Source organism: Nanorana parkeri, unplaced genomic scaffold, assembly GCF_000935625.1.
Source record: "Nanorana parkeri isolate BGI_ZX_2015 unplaced genomic scaffold, ASM93562v1 scaffold725, whole genome shotgun sequence".
Lineage (NCBI taxonomy): Eukaryota > Metazoa > Chordata > Amphibia > Anura > Dicroglossidae > Nanorana > Nanorana parkeri.
Window position 1 is genome coordinate 473,811 of NW_017306993.1, and position 14,671 is coordinate 488,481.

At 44.7% G+C, this 14,671-nt stretch overlaps 1 protein-coding gene across 1 annotated transcript in view; it reads left to right on the forward strand.

Annotated features, from left to right (window-relative positions):
• The window catches only part of PAOX (polyamine oxidase), a 37,157-nt gene that overhangs the window by 16,013 nt on the left and 6,473 nt on the right, over positions 1-14,671 (forward strand). The window contains exons 3-5 of the mRNA XM_018564096.1: positions 4,341-4,534; positions 12,272-12,527; positions 12,659-12,771. Coding sequence (XP_018419598.1) covers positions 4,341-4,534; positions 12,272-12,527; positions 12,659-12,771 — 563 coding nt within the window. The remainder of the gene's footprint in view (positions 1-4,340; positions 4,535-12,271; positions 12,528-12,658; positions 12,772-14,671) is intronic.

Here is a 14,671-nt window from a genome sequence, read left to right on the forward strand (position 1 = left end):
TCACCAGTCAGCATGACCGGACTATAGCCTTGCAATTTATGTTAAAAAAATTTGGGGACAGATAGAGCTTTCTTTTGTGACCCCACGGGGGGTTATTTTATTTTATTTGTTTTACTATATAATGAAAAAGTACCATAAATGTAAAAAAAAGAAAACAAGAAAAGTTTCCCTACGTTATGTTATAAAACATTTATTCTTACCCATAATTTTAGTAAAACATAAAATTCGGGGTCACGTCGGGTAAATAGACACCAAACATGTCAAGCCCTAAAATTGCATGCGCCCGCGAAAAACGCCCATAGGCGACGATTAAAATGCTTTTACTGCTCATCAGTTTAGTGTTATCAGTGATTAATGGCCCTAGAATTATTGCTCTCACTCCGACGTTTGCGGCGATATGTAACATGTGCGACACAATAGGCGCAATCGTCGTTTTCGTTTTTAATTTTTTTTATGCTTTATTTGTTTTTTTTTATGATTCTTTAATTTTTATATTACATTTTTTTTTAACACACAACTTTATTGCTATTACATGGGGGGCTAAGAAGCCCCCTATGGGATAGCCAATTTACATGACAGGTCCTCTTAATGATTATTTTTTTATAACTTTGTAAAAAAAATGTTTTATTATTTTTTACTTTTTTATTCCTATCACATATGGTGTTAAAATCCTATATGTGATAGTTTGGAGGTGACAGGTTCTCTTTCCCTCCAACACAGAACTGATGTTCTGTGTAGTTCCTGACAGCCGAGACAGGTGGCGCTGTGATTACAGCGCCACGGTCTTAGTGATAGCACAGAGCAGACGGAGAAAGGAAGTTCTTCGCCTGCTCTGCGGGCTCTATGGTGAGCTCCCGTGCCGTGGTGACGGGTGTACCAGAGGAGCGTGGGGCCCCGAAAACCACGGTGCCGGGGATCGGACAGGATCGCTGATTCTCGCTTCATACAAGTGATCTGATTAGATCACTTGTATGAAAACGAGCGCCGGCTCCACAATATACATTTAGCTCTGCTTGTCCGGAGCAGGGCTGAATGTATTTTAAAACTACTCGCCCGGCGCCCGAAACTGCCTGTCCCGGGCGTCGGGCGATAGGAATTCCACACCCCTGGTGCAGTATATCCGTCAGGCCCCGGGGCTTTGCCATTGGACAAAGAAGCTATAGTATGCAAGATTTCGGACTCCGATATAGCTACATTAAGGGAGGATATTTGAGATTCTAAGAGAGTGGGGACGGTGTCAAAAGGGAATGTAGAGTGATCTTTTGGTGAAGTTTGGGAAGTGTATCATGATTGGTAGAAAGAGTGTAGAAGAGCGTTTCTTTGTTTAGGGTCGCTAACTTTGTGTCCCTGAGGGGTTCTTAGACAGTGAATTGGGTGGGGATATTGGCGTGTTTTAACTAAGTTGGCAAGTAATTTACCACATTTGTTACCATCCTTATGGAACTTCAATTCCCAGATAGACTTGGTATAAAGATCATAGCGGTGTAGCAGGACTTCATATTCCCCCTTCGGCTTGGTCCAGAGTGACATGTGTTCTCGCGTAGGGTTAGCTTCAAAAGCTGAGTAAGCTTGGCTTAAAGTGAAACTACCTTTTGAATGGAGTATGATCGCCTGCCTTCGTTTGACACCAACATAGGCAATTATCCTTCCCCGTAGATAGGCTTTACCAGCTTCCCAGAATAGTGTAGGGGAAACGCACAGGGTGTTATTAGTGGCTTCATAGTCCTGCCACGCAGCTAATACAGCTTCCCTAAAATGAACAATTTCCAGAAGATGGGAGGGGAAACCCCATATGTGTGCGTCCCCTCTAGGTAGACGTTTGTGTAAATGAACAACTACGGGAGCATGGTCAAAAATAATCAGATCGTGGATAAGTGCCTGTTGGGCAAAGGAAAGCCGTCATTGGGAGCAGAAAATATAATCCAAGTGGGAGAGAGAGGCGTGCACCGATGAGCAATGAGTATATTCCCTGCCTTCTGGGTTTTGTAATCTCCAAACATCAAAAATATTAAGATCAGATTGGAGTTGGGCTAATTGTGAGGGTGAGGATGGGGTCAAACATCTAGTCAATGATTTAGAGGAAGCTCGATCCTCGTCCTCAGAGAGTACCGAATTCATATCTCCCCTTCAAAAAAAAACTTTAAAGGTTTAATGTCACTTCAAGGTCCCATCCACAATGGGGATCACAGTGGGTTTGATCATACATATCATCAGAGTCAGATATGCACACTGCGCAATGAACCATCAGTATGGATTCGGAGGGTGAGCAGAACCCTTTATGGATAGTTTCATTGTAACAAACGGTCATTAAACCATGTATCATGCTACTGTGGGTGAGTTTAGCCACAGTGTCCTTTAAAAAAAATCAATTTAACAATATTTAATTAGGTGAACTAGGCATAGTCATTATTTGGTACATACTGACACTGCTCTGGGCATTCCCTTTTAAAATAAAAAAAAAAAGAGATTGAGGCCACAGAGTCCTAAATCCCTTTTTCTGCAACCCCTGTTATGAATGAATAGGAAACCTCTATACTGAGCTGCTCCTGTCCATTCATAAGGGGATAGTATCAGTTACTATGTCCACAATTATGAATGTACAGGAAGTGATGTAGACCACTTCCTGTTCATTTACATCTGGGGACACAGTAGGCTTACTGTGTCCTCAGTTATATACCAACACTTAGTGAGCAGTACTGATCACTGATTGTTTGGGCTTTGCTCTCCATCCTGAGAGCTTCGACCACAGGATACTGAGCTCTCCTCCCACACTGCCTGCTCGCCCTCCTGACAGCTGTTTCCTCCCCGCACTGCAATGCTGGGACCCGGAAGCTGGATCAATTCTGTGTCCACTCCAATTCCCGCAGCCTCTGCCGACACAGGCAACGCCCAGCAGGGAGGAGAGTAGCTGGGGATGCATCACATTTTCGGCCATTTTGGTACTATCGGCATTTTTCCCATAGTACCATTTTCGACCGAAAAGGTTCAGTGGTCGAAATTTCGGTACAACCCTAGAGATTTTCTTTCACTCCACTTCCTGTGCTTTAGAATCAATAGGAAGTGAGAGGATATCTTTGTGGTGAGAAGGATATTCTGTCTGAGACAGTTGTCACAGGAACAAGTGTCCCCATATAGGGATCCTCTAATCCTGTTCTGGTTGCAGCTGAAATTTTGGATTTACCCTCAGTTTCCTTCCCAGTGACATTGGTGATCAGGACAGTTAGAAAGAGTAAATCTTCTCACAGGCTGCAGTAAAAACCTGACTGTGGTTCTAACGCCTTGCTACTCTATCCAAATCTAAATACAAATGTTGCCTTTAGTTATACTGTACAGCAAGCTTGCAGAGCATGTAAAGTCTGTGAACTGACATTTAAATGCAAAATCAGATAAATGCATGTAGCCTCCAAGGACAACTGAAACCTAGTGCCCTATGCTCTCTAAATAGTTTCCACTATAGAAGGTGCTTTGGCCCTGTCTGTCCCAAATGCTTTGCTCAATGTTGGTCAGTGAGGCCACACATCGTAATGGGCCACTAAAAAGGCATGGAGATCAGAAGAGATGGGTGCTGGTTTCCAAACTAAACGTGGTATTTGGGAAACAGAGAACTTTAGGCTTGGAGATTCCTGCTGTGCACTAATGGTTAAGCTACATGCAAGTATCTGGAAGTACCTTATGTTACAGCTAAGTAGCAGATTTCTGACCGTCCAATCACTGTAGGTACACTTTAAAATTTAAGTAGTAAGCAGCTGGGTTACCAAGTACTTGATACTAGTAGGAATATAAAATATGAGAAAGACCATACCTTTAGTAAACAATATCTTAGTATGTAGCCAAAACAAATAACATTTTCAACAGATTCTGGTAAAAGAAGTACTCAGGGCATATGAAATCTTAACCCTTGCAGTGGGGCTACCACCCCACTGCAAGGGTTAAGTGCTTGTGTTGTCTATGGAGCTAAAATAACAAAGATATACTCACCCGAACCTCGAGCCTGTCTGGCTGCTAGACTGGTCCCTGCAGCCTTCCTCCCCCGAGTCGGCAGTGTAATGTTCTTTGGCGTCATTTTAGCTCCCTAGACAACATAAACACGTAACCCTTGCAGTTTTTATATGTCCGAAGTTCTTTAAAAAAAAAACCTTGTGTTGGAAATGATTTGACATAAATTTCTTACTATGTATGAGTAAAAATATATAAAATAATTGTTGTAATATAATATTTTGAGTTTATGACCAGGGTGAATGCCCTAATGTATGTTTTCAGTAGCATATTAGTTAGGAAAGCTGTATGGCAGATAACATTTGGCAGATTTTCACACTTGCATCTTTTTTTTGTAATTACAGAGGCTACGAAAGTCTTGTGAATCGGATTAAAGCAAATATACCAAATGACACTGTAATACTGAACAAAGCTGTGGAGAGAATTAACTGGGATGGTTCCTTCCAGGGCAATGACTCTCATATCTATCCCGTGCAAGTACAGTGTGAGGATGGAGACACATTTCTGGCAGACCATGTCATTGTCACTCTCCCGTTAGGTAACACTCGTTAGCACTCGTTATGTGGTGTGGTAAATGCACTATATGCTGCAATATATCTTACACATTTGGTGCCTTACACAAAGACTATAAACATGATGTGTTATATATATTTAAATGTCATATATTTTTATTATGCTTTTTAAGGTACAAATGAGAAGCAGCGCCCATTACATAATATTGCATTATAGAGTATAGAATTAATGCAAAGGAGTTCAAACCATCAGTATGAACATAAAACATCTAAAGTTGTACCCAAAGTTCCTCTTGGTTTGTGGTGGGGATTACAGTCATATAGAGGCATAAAACGAGAGGGGGGAATTTTTAAATGATTGTAGCTTTAGATTGTTGTGGTGTATCTTGAGGCTCATCTATTACAAAGTATACCACTTATGGTTTAGAAAGGTTTTAAAGCAGTATTCCCTAAAGTGTAAATTAAATTGTATGATAAAGGTTATAAAGGAACTAACAGGCAACGGTGTAGGGGAAACACCTAACCCTTAAAATATCTCACAAATAAAACAATAATACATCGCACATTACAATTACTCCAAGTGGCATAACAATAGCCATAGCAGCCCATGCGGCTGCTATGGGGCCTGGGATAGAAGGTGGCCCCTTTAGGGGGCTGATTAGGATTAGTTTCCGGTATAGAAGGGCCGAAGTCAGACTAGTCACCTGTCCCCCTCTGTACAGTAAAAAGCATTTGCTTTTCTTTTTTAAGCTGGCCATACACTGTTATATTTTTTTAGTTCAGCCCGTGGACTGAATAAAAAAATAGAACAGATTCCTCCATCCACACTATACACCGTGGATGAATGAATGTCCTCGTGTGTCCTTTGTATTCTAACAGCAGCTGGAATGCCGCTCTCAGAATACATAAACAGTGACGGCAGCTGATAGGCTGCCGTCACCGTTTTCCCAAAGATTTTCCATCTGGCTCCTTCGATTTTCTATTTGAAGGATGCTGAAGGGAATGGTGTCGACAGGGACACCATTCCCTGGTTCATCAAGAACCTTCCAAAATTCGCACAGTGTATGGCATGGGTAGGCAAAACTCCAGCCCTCCAGCAGTTGTGGAACTACAAATCCTATGAGGCATTGCAAGATTCTCAGAGCCACAGGAATGACTCCCAGGGACAGATGCATGATGGGATTTGTATTTTCACTACAGCTATGGAGCCAGACTTTGCCTACCCCTGGTGTATAGCCAGCTTTAGCAGAGTATATCTGTAAAAAATAAGTCAAGGCAACTGGACTTGCTGTATTTTTCTTGAAGATGTTTCACTGGTCATCCAACCCGTTTTCTCAATTCAGAATGACTTGTACAAAAATTTGCTGTGAAAAAAGGTGCCCATACACTGCACGATTCTCGTACGAGAATCGCGGGAAATCCCGCGATCGTACGAGAATCGTGCAGTGTATGGAAGGCGTGTGACTGTTTCTACTGTACGGTCGCACGTCTTCCGTCGAACCAGCAGGCTAGAAAACCCGCCGGGAATCGTACGATTCTCGGCGAGTGAGTGGCCTGCTGGTTCGACAACTGACGAACGGGCCGGTGTGCGCACGCGCACAATGCCCGTTTGCCGTCCTCGCAAGCACGCCCCTCATTGCAGTCATCGCAAGCCCGCCCATCAAGGGGGCGGGCTTGCGATGATCGCAAGTACGATCTGCCTGTCCAAGATGGGCAGATCGTACGTTTTTTTAAGTACTTTACAACCATCACAAGACTAAGGTCTTGCGATGGTTGTACAGTGTATGGCCACCTTAAATGTGGTGAATGTTTCTCCAACCCACATAATCTGTCAATCGCAACCAGGTGGTGATTGCATTTGCATAATTGGAGCTAGGAGGTGTTATTACCTGCCCAGAGAGAGGTGTTAAAATAGCATTGTATGTGGCAGACAATAGATGTCTCACCCGCATTTGACCGTGCTAAAAAGCGCTTCTCGTTGGTCAGCTCGGTCACCTGACTGCGCTGACCAACGACTGCTTGCAATTTCCAAGTGAAATTCAGAATCTATAGCGCAGGGCTGCAATAGACGGCAATATGAGGTACATATAGCTCACCCATACCGGCAGGGGGAAGGACCATTCACCAAAAAGTAAGTATAGCGGGGAAGCAGAGGGGGCCAGATTTAAGCAGGTAATTCCATTTTAACAAATTACTTTGGAAAGTGAATTTGTCCTTTAATTGTGCGTGCTGGAGAGTACTGCTGCCCCACTACCACAATATAGCACACAGTAGAATGAGGGCAGTCATACACAATGCCCTGTGCATGCGTTTATTTGCACGCAGATGCGTGGTTGGTTTTTATATTAATTTGTTTTGGGGTTTTTTACCTTTTTTAGCACTTTAAAAAAATATATTTTATTGTTTTATCACTTTTTTTTTATTCTTTTTTTTCACTTAACATTATTGATATCACACAGGGGCTAACAAGCCCCTATGTCGGGGTCAGCAACCTTAAACACTCAAAGAGCCATTTGGACCTGTTCCCCACAAAAAAGAAAACACCGGGAGCCACAAAACCCTTTTGACATCTAAAATGAAGATAACACTGCATATATCGTTTTTTACCTTTTATGCTATGTATAGCATGTACATAAGTATATGTGGGCTTAGTAACACACTGGACTCTGGGCTTAGTAACGCACTGGAATCTGGACTTACCTGAGACACCACAGAGCCCACCTGAGAGTGACCCTGCAGAGCACACCATAGATCCTGCACAGCCCATCTGAGACGCTCTATGATGGGCTCTGCAAGGCCTCAGGTGGGCTGGTCGCTGGCGTCTCTTTCCCTGTACCTCCTCCCAACTCCTCTTACCTGCTGCTGCTGGGGCCCGGCCTCCTCCAGCCCCTCCCCGTCACCTCTGCCATGCTGCCCCTGGTAGAGCTGATACTCATGTAAGAGGCCCCCCAGGCTGCCCACACCCCTCACATGGGTACCGTGGGCACCAATAGGTGAAGCATTCCAACGCTTTCTCAGCTGTTCCAGGGCAGATCGGCATCGCATGTCCAGAAGACCTGATCTGCCCTGGAACAGCTGTTCGGTCCTGAAATGTCACTTCTATCTGATTTTGTGAGTGGGGTGGAATGTAAGATTGCACTCACAAAGCCGGATAGAAGTGACATTTCAGGACCGAACAGCTGTTCCAGGGCAGATCAGTTCTCCTGCACATACGATTTGCAATGCCGATCTGCCCTGAACAGCTGAGAAAGCGTTGGAATGCTTGACCTATTGGCGGTCACACATTCCACCGCCAAAAAACTGGGCGGGATTACATTGAAATGTGTGACCACGTCACCGGTCACACATTCCAACCTGGTCACAAACTTTGATAGAACAGCAGCCCTGTCCAATCATTTAATCAGAGAAATAGATTATAATGTTCCCCATTATAATCCATTTTTCTAATTAAATGAAATAACAGCACACAGTGTGCAGTTACACCCGTTATGCCCTAACCCTGCCCCGCCCCCCTGCTCCTCATTCTGACTCACCTGCCAAGCCTCACAGCCACCATCCCAGCCAGACGGCCCTGCACTGCAGGGGGCGGGGCATGTGGCACGCACTTATCCTCTCCCGCTGCCTGTTACTAGAGACGCGGCCAGGAGAGGAGGTGAGTCAAAGGACCCGCCCCCTTGCCGCAGCACTGGGATGAAAGAGCCACATGCGGCTCCGGAGCCGCAGGTTGCTGACCCCTGCCTATGTGATATAATTTGGAGGTGACAGGCTCTCTTTATGAGCCATAAACAAAAACTAAGCGATTCCCCAGAGGTAATCAGTTCATCCATGCATTAAAGGGCGTCCCTTGCGGGGCATACCAATCTCAAATCACGAAAGGTCTGTAACTAGGCATATCATCAAAAAGAACAAGAAGCGGTCGCAGGCACTACCCTGTGCGCTGACCAAAGAAGTTACTTCAGACCATATATAAAAAATATTGATACTTTATTTAAGATATAAACTAAACATAGAAAAATATTGCACCATCTCCCAAAACCACTTAAAAAATTGGCAACGTAATTTCATTCATGTGCAAAACATTCATTCTCAATTTGGTCAGCGCACAGGGTAGTGCCTGCGACTGCTTCTTGTTCTTTTCTCTCGCATTGTGCTGCATCTTCTGTACTAGTCTGTTTGTGACAGCTGACACGGGAAACCCTGTGAATATAGCGCTTCCTGTGTCACTGATCGCAGAGCGGAGAACGGAGGTTCTGCTCCCTGCTCTCCATCCTGAACTGCTTTGCCATAGTCCTGAGTCCTGCAGAAGAGCGGGGAGCCCTAAAACCACCCCTGGGAGGGGCGGACCTTGGGGGGAGGGGCCAGTGTGGGGGAAATGGACAAGCAGACTGCTATACAAGTGATCTGGACAGATTGCTTGTACAAGCATTCTGAACCTATTTAAAGATTAAAAGGCCGGCATTGGCGCTATGTATCGGGGCATTTTCACGAGTTCAAGAACTCATGAAAATGCCCTATATCGGCCCCAATACTAGTATCGGTATCGGGACATCCAAGTTAAAACCTTATAGGAGGGTTGAGGTTTGTGGTTCCACAAAAAAGTTTAATGAAGCTAGAGTTTAAAAAATATATAATCCCACCAGCGCCAGATTTATCACATCCTTAGAATTACAGGAACAGCATGTTCTATCAAAGTTTGTGACTGCGTTAGAATGTGTGACCAGTGACGTGGTCACACATTTTAACCCAATCCTGCCCAGTTTTTCGGTGGTGGAATGTGTGACTGGTCACACATTTTAACGTGATCCCACCCACTTTTTCGGCAGTGGAATATGTGACCGGCAAAAGGTGAAGAATTCCAGAGCTTTTTCAGCTGTTCCAGGGCAGATCGGCATCACAGATGGTATGTGCAGGAGAACTGATCTGTCCTGTCTTTGTGACTGCGATCTCACATTCCACAGAGTTGGATAGAAGTGAAATTTCAGGACCGATCAGCTGTTCCAGAGCAGATCGGTTCTCCTGCACATACGATCTGCGATGCCGATCTGCCCTGGAACAGCTGACAAAGTGTTGGAATTCTTCACCTTTTGCCGGTCACATATTCCACCGCCGAAAAAGTGGGCGTAATTACTTTAAAATGTGTGACCACATGACCAGTCACATTCCAACCCAGTCACAATCTTTGATAGAACACAGCGACCTTCCACAAGTCGACAGCACCTTAACAGTCATGGTAACTGGATATATAGTAAACAGAGAACACAAACACAGTGCACCTCCCTTGTGTAGAAGTCTTTTTTTTTGTTAAAAAATAAAAAGGCAAGAAATATACTCACAAACCAGCTGTCAATAGAGAGCCTTGATAGGAGAAGGCTCGTCAGCGATGCGAAAACATCAGAACAGCCACAGCATGAACTATGCAGACCGGAGAACAGACCCTTCGAACTGAATGTCCGCTTTGGTTAACGCGTTTCTGAGGACATGCCCCCTTCGTCAGAAACTTGCAACCCTCTCCCCCTGGATGTTAGATATGTTGGAAAATGTCCAATCAGAGAGAGCCAGTGACAGGTCTCATGGTTCAGCCGGCCAATAAGAATATCCCCTTAGATGTCACGTAACCGCCATCTAACTGACTGTCTAATTTGAACTGAGGGGGCGGCTGGGTAATCCTGTCAAACCAGCATGTACAAGCGGACAGTCTATAGCCCCACCCCTCAACCAATCAGAGGGCAAGGGCAGAGCCTTTGCCCTCGATTGCTGTCACAGTATCCTAGCCAGCTATTTTTTATAGCACAGCTAGGAACTTGAAGCCCAGCATCTATGGAAACACGGGAAGGGGAGAGGGCTGCGGAATACACAAGTTTGCATTAGGGTTGAAGATTAAGTGTGTGCAAGAACATTAATCATTTCATCATCATATAAAATATAATTATGCTTAATATTATTAGTGCTACCATAACTTTTACCCCCAGCACTGCTCCCTCATAGTGTACTGACTATGCTGACAACTCTCCTGCTTTCTGTCCTAGATGCATACTTTATGTTAAAATCAATGACGCGTATTGTCACAATTGACACTGCCAGCCACTACCGAGAGGGTTAGCCCAACCCTGATCAGATATGTTTTCCTGTGTATATGGTAATGCTATGCTTTAAGTTTCATTTGAATGTACCTTTTAATATCCATAGAAAAAAAATAAACAAATGCAAGAATATTTGAAACAGTCTACATCAGGGGTGCCCATTAGGTCGATCGCGATCTACCAGTGGATCGCAAAGCGATCCCTGGTAGATCGCGATGTCCTGTCCTCCTGCCGTGGGGCTTCTGTGGATCCCCGAGAAGTGAACGAACTGCGGCGGGGGGCGGAGCAGCTATCACAGCAACACGCCGAGCGGTGAGGAGAGAGAGAGAGAGAGAGAGAGAGCCACTCGGCCTGGATCTGACAGCCGGCGGCTCTCTCTCTCCTCACTGCACATGCTGCTGTGGCAGTGGCTCCGTCTGAATGCCCCAACAAACCGCCCCCCCCCGCGGCTGAAGTGCTTTCCTCACTTCTCCTCGGATCCTCCTCTGCCTGGGAGAGCAGTGGAGATCCAGAGGAGAAGCTGAGCCCCTCTGTGTGAGTGGCTGAGCGGCAGAGGATCGGTACATATCAATGATATGTACCAATCCTCTGTGCAGGACAAACACTGGAGCGATCAGCTGATCACTCCAGTGTTTGTAAATAACTGGGGACACATAGTACTATGTGTCCCCAGTTATGAATGAACAGGATGTGATTTACATCACTTCCTATTCATTCATGAAATTCTCAATGGGGAGTATCACTCTGTACAGAGGCTCCTCCCCATTCAGAAACTGCTTGATAGTAAATAGTTTCTGGATGAATGGGAAGCCTCTGTGCTTTCCATTCATTTAGAACAGAGGCTGCAGAAAAAGAGTTTGAGGACTTTGTCCTCAATTTCTTTTTCTATTTTAAAGGGAAATATCAGGGGGCTGTTTAGACCCCCAATATTTCCCTGAAGCCCCTAAAAGTAAAGTAGAAAAATGAAATTTAAAACATTTAAATTAAATAAATAATAAAAAATACATTAAAAATAGTAAAAAAATGTGATGTCACACGCCTGTTTGTGGGGCACATTTTTTTCTTGCCTCGGGCGCAAAAGGAGCAAGCTACGGCTATGCTCCCGCGGTGCTCGTGTGGGTGCCGGCTGAATGTGTTAGACGCCGCAGACAGAAAGGGGCAGGACACCTCTCCCCGTGTGCAACATCGGCCACGTTCGGCCATATGATCAACGGGGAGGACAGGACGCCGGCGCCTCTAGAACGCACTGGAATGCAAGCTGGCCAACTCCCTGCGTTCAGGGGCAGGAGCGGGCGTAGGGTTGTATTGAAGTCAATGGCACCGCAGCCATGCCCCCCGTGTGCTCGCCTGCCTGCATACCGGTCCAGGGCAATCTGCAAAAATAGTGCTTGCAGCATTTTTGCAGATCGCATTGGACTAGAACGCAGGCACTAATGTGCCTGCGTTCCAGGTGCGGGCGATCGCACTGCGGGTGAGGGGCGTGGCTGCGATTCCATTGACTTCAATGCACCGCCATGCTCCCTCCCCCCCTGAATGCAGGTGTTTTTTCGTTGGTAGATCTCATTGAGCTTGTCATTTGAAAAGTAGATCTCCGAACTAAAAATTGTGGGCGCCCCTGGTCTACATGATATTCGATTGACATGGCAGATTGAACCAGGAACCATCTTATGATTTTTATTTCAGGATTCCTAAAAAAGCATGCAGATGATTTCCTTAACCCCCCTTTGCCTCCAAGCAAGATTCAGGCAATAAAGAAATTGGGATTTGGAACCATGAACAAGATCTTGCTGGAATTTGAAAAGCCCTTCTGGGATACAAACTCCTCATATATTCAGCTGGTGTGGGAAGGTGAATCTGCTCTTACAGATCCCCAGAAAGACTTAAAGAAGAACTGGATGAAAAAACTGTCTGGATTTGTGGTGCTGGAGCCACCAGGACAGTAAGTGAGACACAGCCCTTGATGGCCATAAATCTTATTTAATGTTATAAATAATTTACATTCTATGCATTTTGGATTTAATTATTGAGGCAGGGTGGATTTTTTACTCAGATCCTGCATTTTGTCACCAGACTTGGCCATGTTCTATGTGGATTCATAGCTGGCGAGGAGGCTGAATATATGGAGAGCTTATCAGATGAAGAGGTCCTGTCCTCAATGACATCTCTTCTGAGACAGTTCACAGGTAAAGAAAATTATTACTTTCTTGCCCTGATCAAATGGTTCCTGGGGGAATAACAATGGTGCATATTCGCTCTGTTATTTTATTTTGATTTGCCTTTGTATTACAGTGTAATAACACAGATGTAACACAGATAATAGTGATGTACATTTTCAAGCAAATAAACATATAGTAAAACAAAACCTCTTTAGTAAGGAAAAGAGGGGGTTAAAGGGGAAAAAAGAGATGTGGGCCAGGAGTGCCCATATTTTACTTCCACAGTTAATAGAAGCTAGCTATTGTCCCAAGAGGAGCAGAGTTTCCAGCAGTTCTTTGTTAGTCCTCGGATGTTCTGTTAATTGGTCCCCAGGAGAAAGCAGAGCCTCATACTAAAGAGAAGATGTGAGAGACAGTTATCGGTCTAATTTGGTCCATTTTAACAAACCACACCACAGTAAAGCTTTTTTTTGTTTAAAGAAGGTATTCAGAATTCTAATCCCATCACATATCCCAAAAATAAGAGCATTATTCCTCATTTCAGAACAGTGGGCAGGGCCATGCAAACCATTGCTTTTATGCCCCATAAGTCCAATCCACATCCAGAACCACTAGTGTGTAGTGCAAATATAGCCTAATATAATAAAGCCATTTATTCCAAACTGCATGCAGCTGTTTGGGCCTTTTGACCATTCTCATTGCAGTATATAGAAACCGTGGCTTCTATGAAGTAAGACTTGGGAACAAACAAGACAGTATGTCTTGAGGAGGTAGCTGTGTGGGGATGAATGAGGAGGTAGCTGTGTGGGGATGAATTGTTGGCACACTGTATTGACATTGTATGCCTTGAGGAGGTAGCTGTGTGGGGATGAATGAGGAGGTAGCTGTGTGGGGATGAATTGTTTGAGAACGTGATGTTTCAGTGGTTAGTTTGAGGTGGGATAGGCTTCCCTGAAGAGATAAGTCTTAAGGGATCACCTAAAGGCAGTCAGAGTGGGAGATAGATGAACAGGTTGGGGTAAAGAGCTCCAGAGGATGGGAGAGACCCTAGAGAAGTCATGGAGGCAAGCATGGGAGGAGTTGACAAGGAGCTTGAAAGCAGGAGGTCTTTGGAAGAGCGGAGGGGATGGGTATAGTGATACTTTGAGACAAGGTTTGAGATATAGCCAGGGGTGGAGTTTTGTACATGGCTTTGTAAGTGGTTGTTAATATTTTAAATTTTATCCTTTGGGCTATAGGAAGCCAGTGGAGGGATTGGCAGAGTGGGGTTGCAGACGCTGAGTGGTTGGTTAGGTGGATGAGTCTAGCAGCAGCATTCATAATAGACTGAATGGGGGGATAACTTGTGTAGACGTAGGCCAATGAGGAGGGAGTTGCAATAGTCAAGGCGAGAGATAACAAGTGAGTGGATGAGTAATTTTGCGGTTTCATTGGTGACGGAGGGGCGTATTTTAGAGATGTTACAAAGGTGAAGGCAGCAGGATTTGGATAGCGATTGGATGTGGGGCAGACAGGTGAAGTCCGAGTCAAGGATGACACCTAGCACCTTGGCATGGTATCCACTGAACTCCTCAATACACTGCATTCTATTGCCAGTGCTTGTCAATGGAGATTGCATGGTTATGTGCTTGGTTTTATCTACCTATTAACAATGAGTGTGCCTGAAACACTTGAACTCAATTTGGAGGACCTCACCTTCCTGCCCCACATACTTTTTGGCCATATAGTGTACTTTGGTTGGGGTTCTAAAGTTGTCCTCTAGATAGTTTACATTTTATAACTAAGCCACGTTACAGACACCAAAGTCTTTAAAGGAGAACTATGAGATGAGTGATTTCCACTCACCTCATAGTTCTAGCCGACCTGTGACAATGAGACTGTCGCAGGTCGGCTCAGTAGATCGGGAGGTGAGCGAACACATACCGGG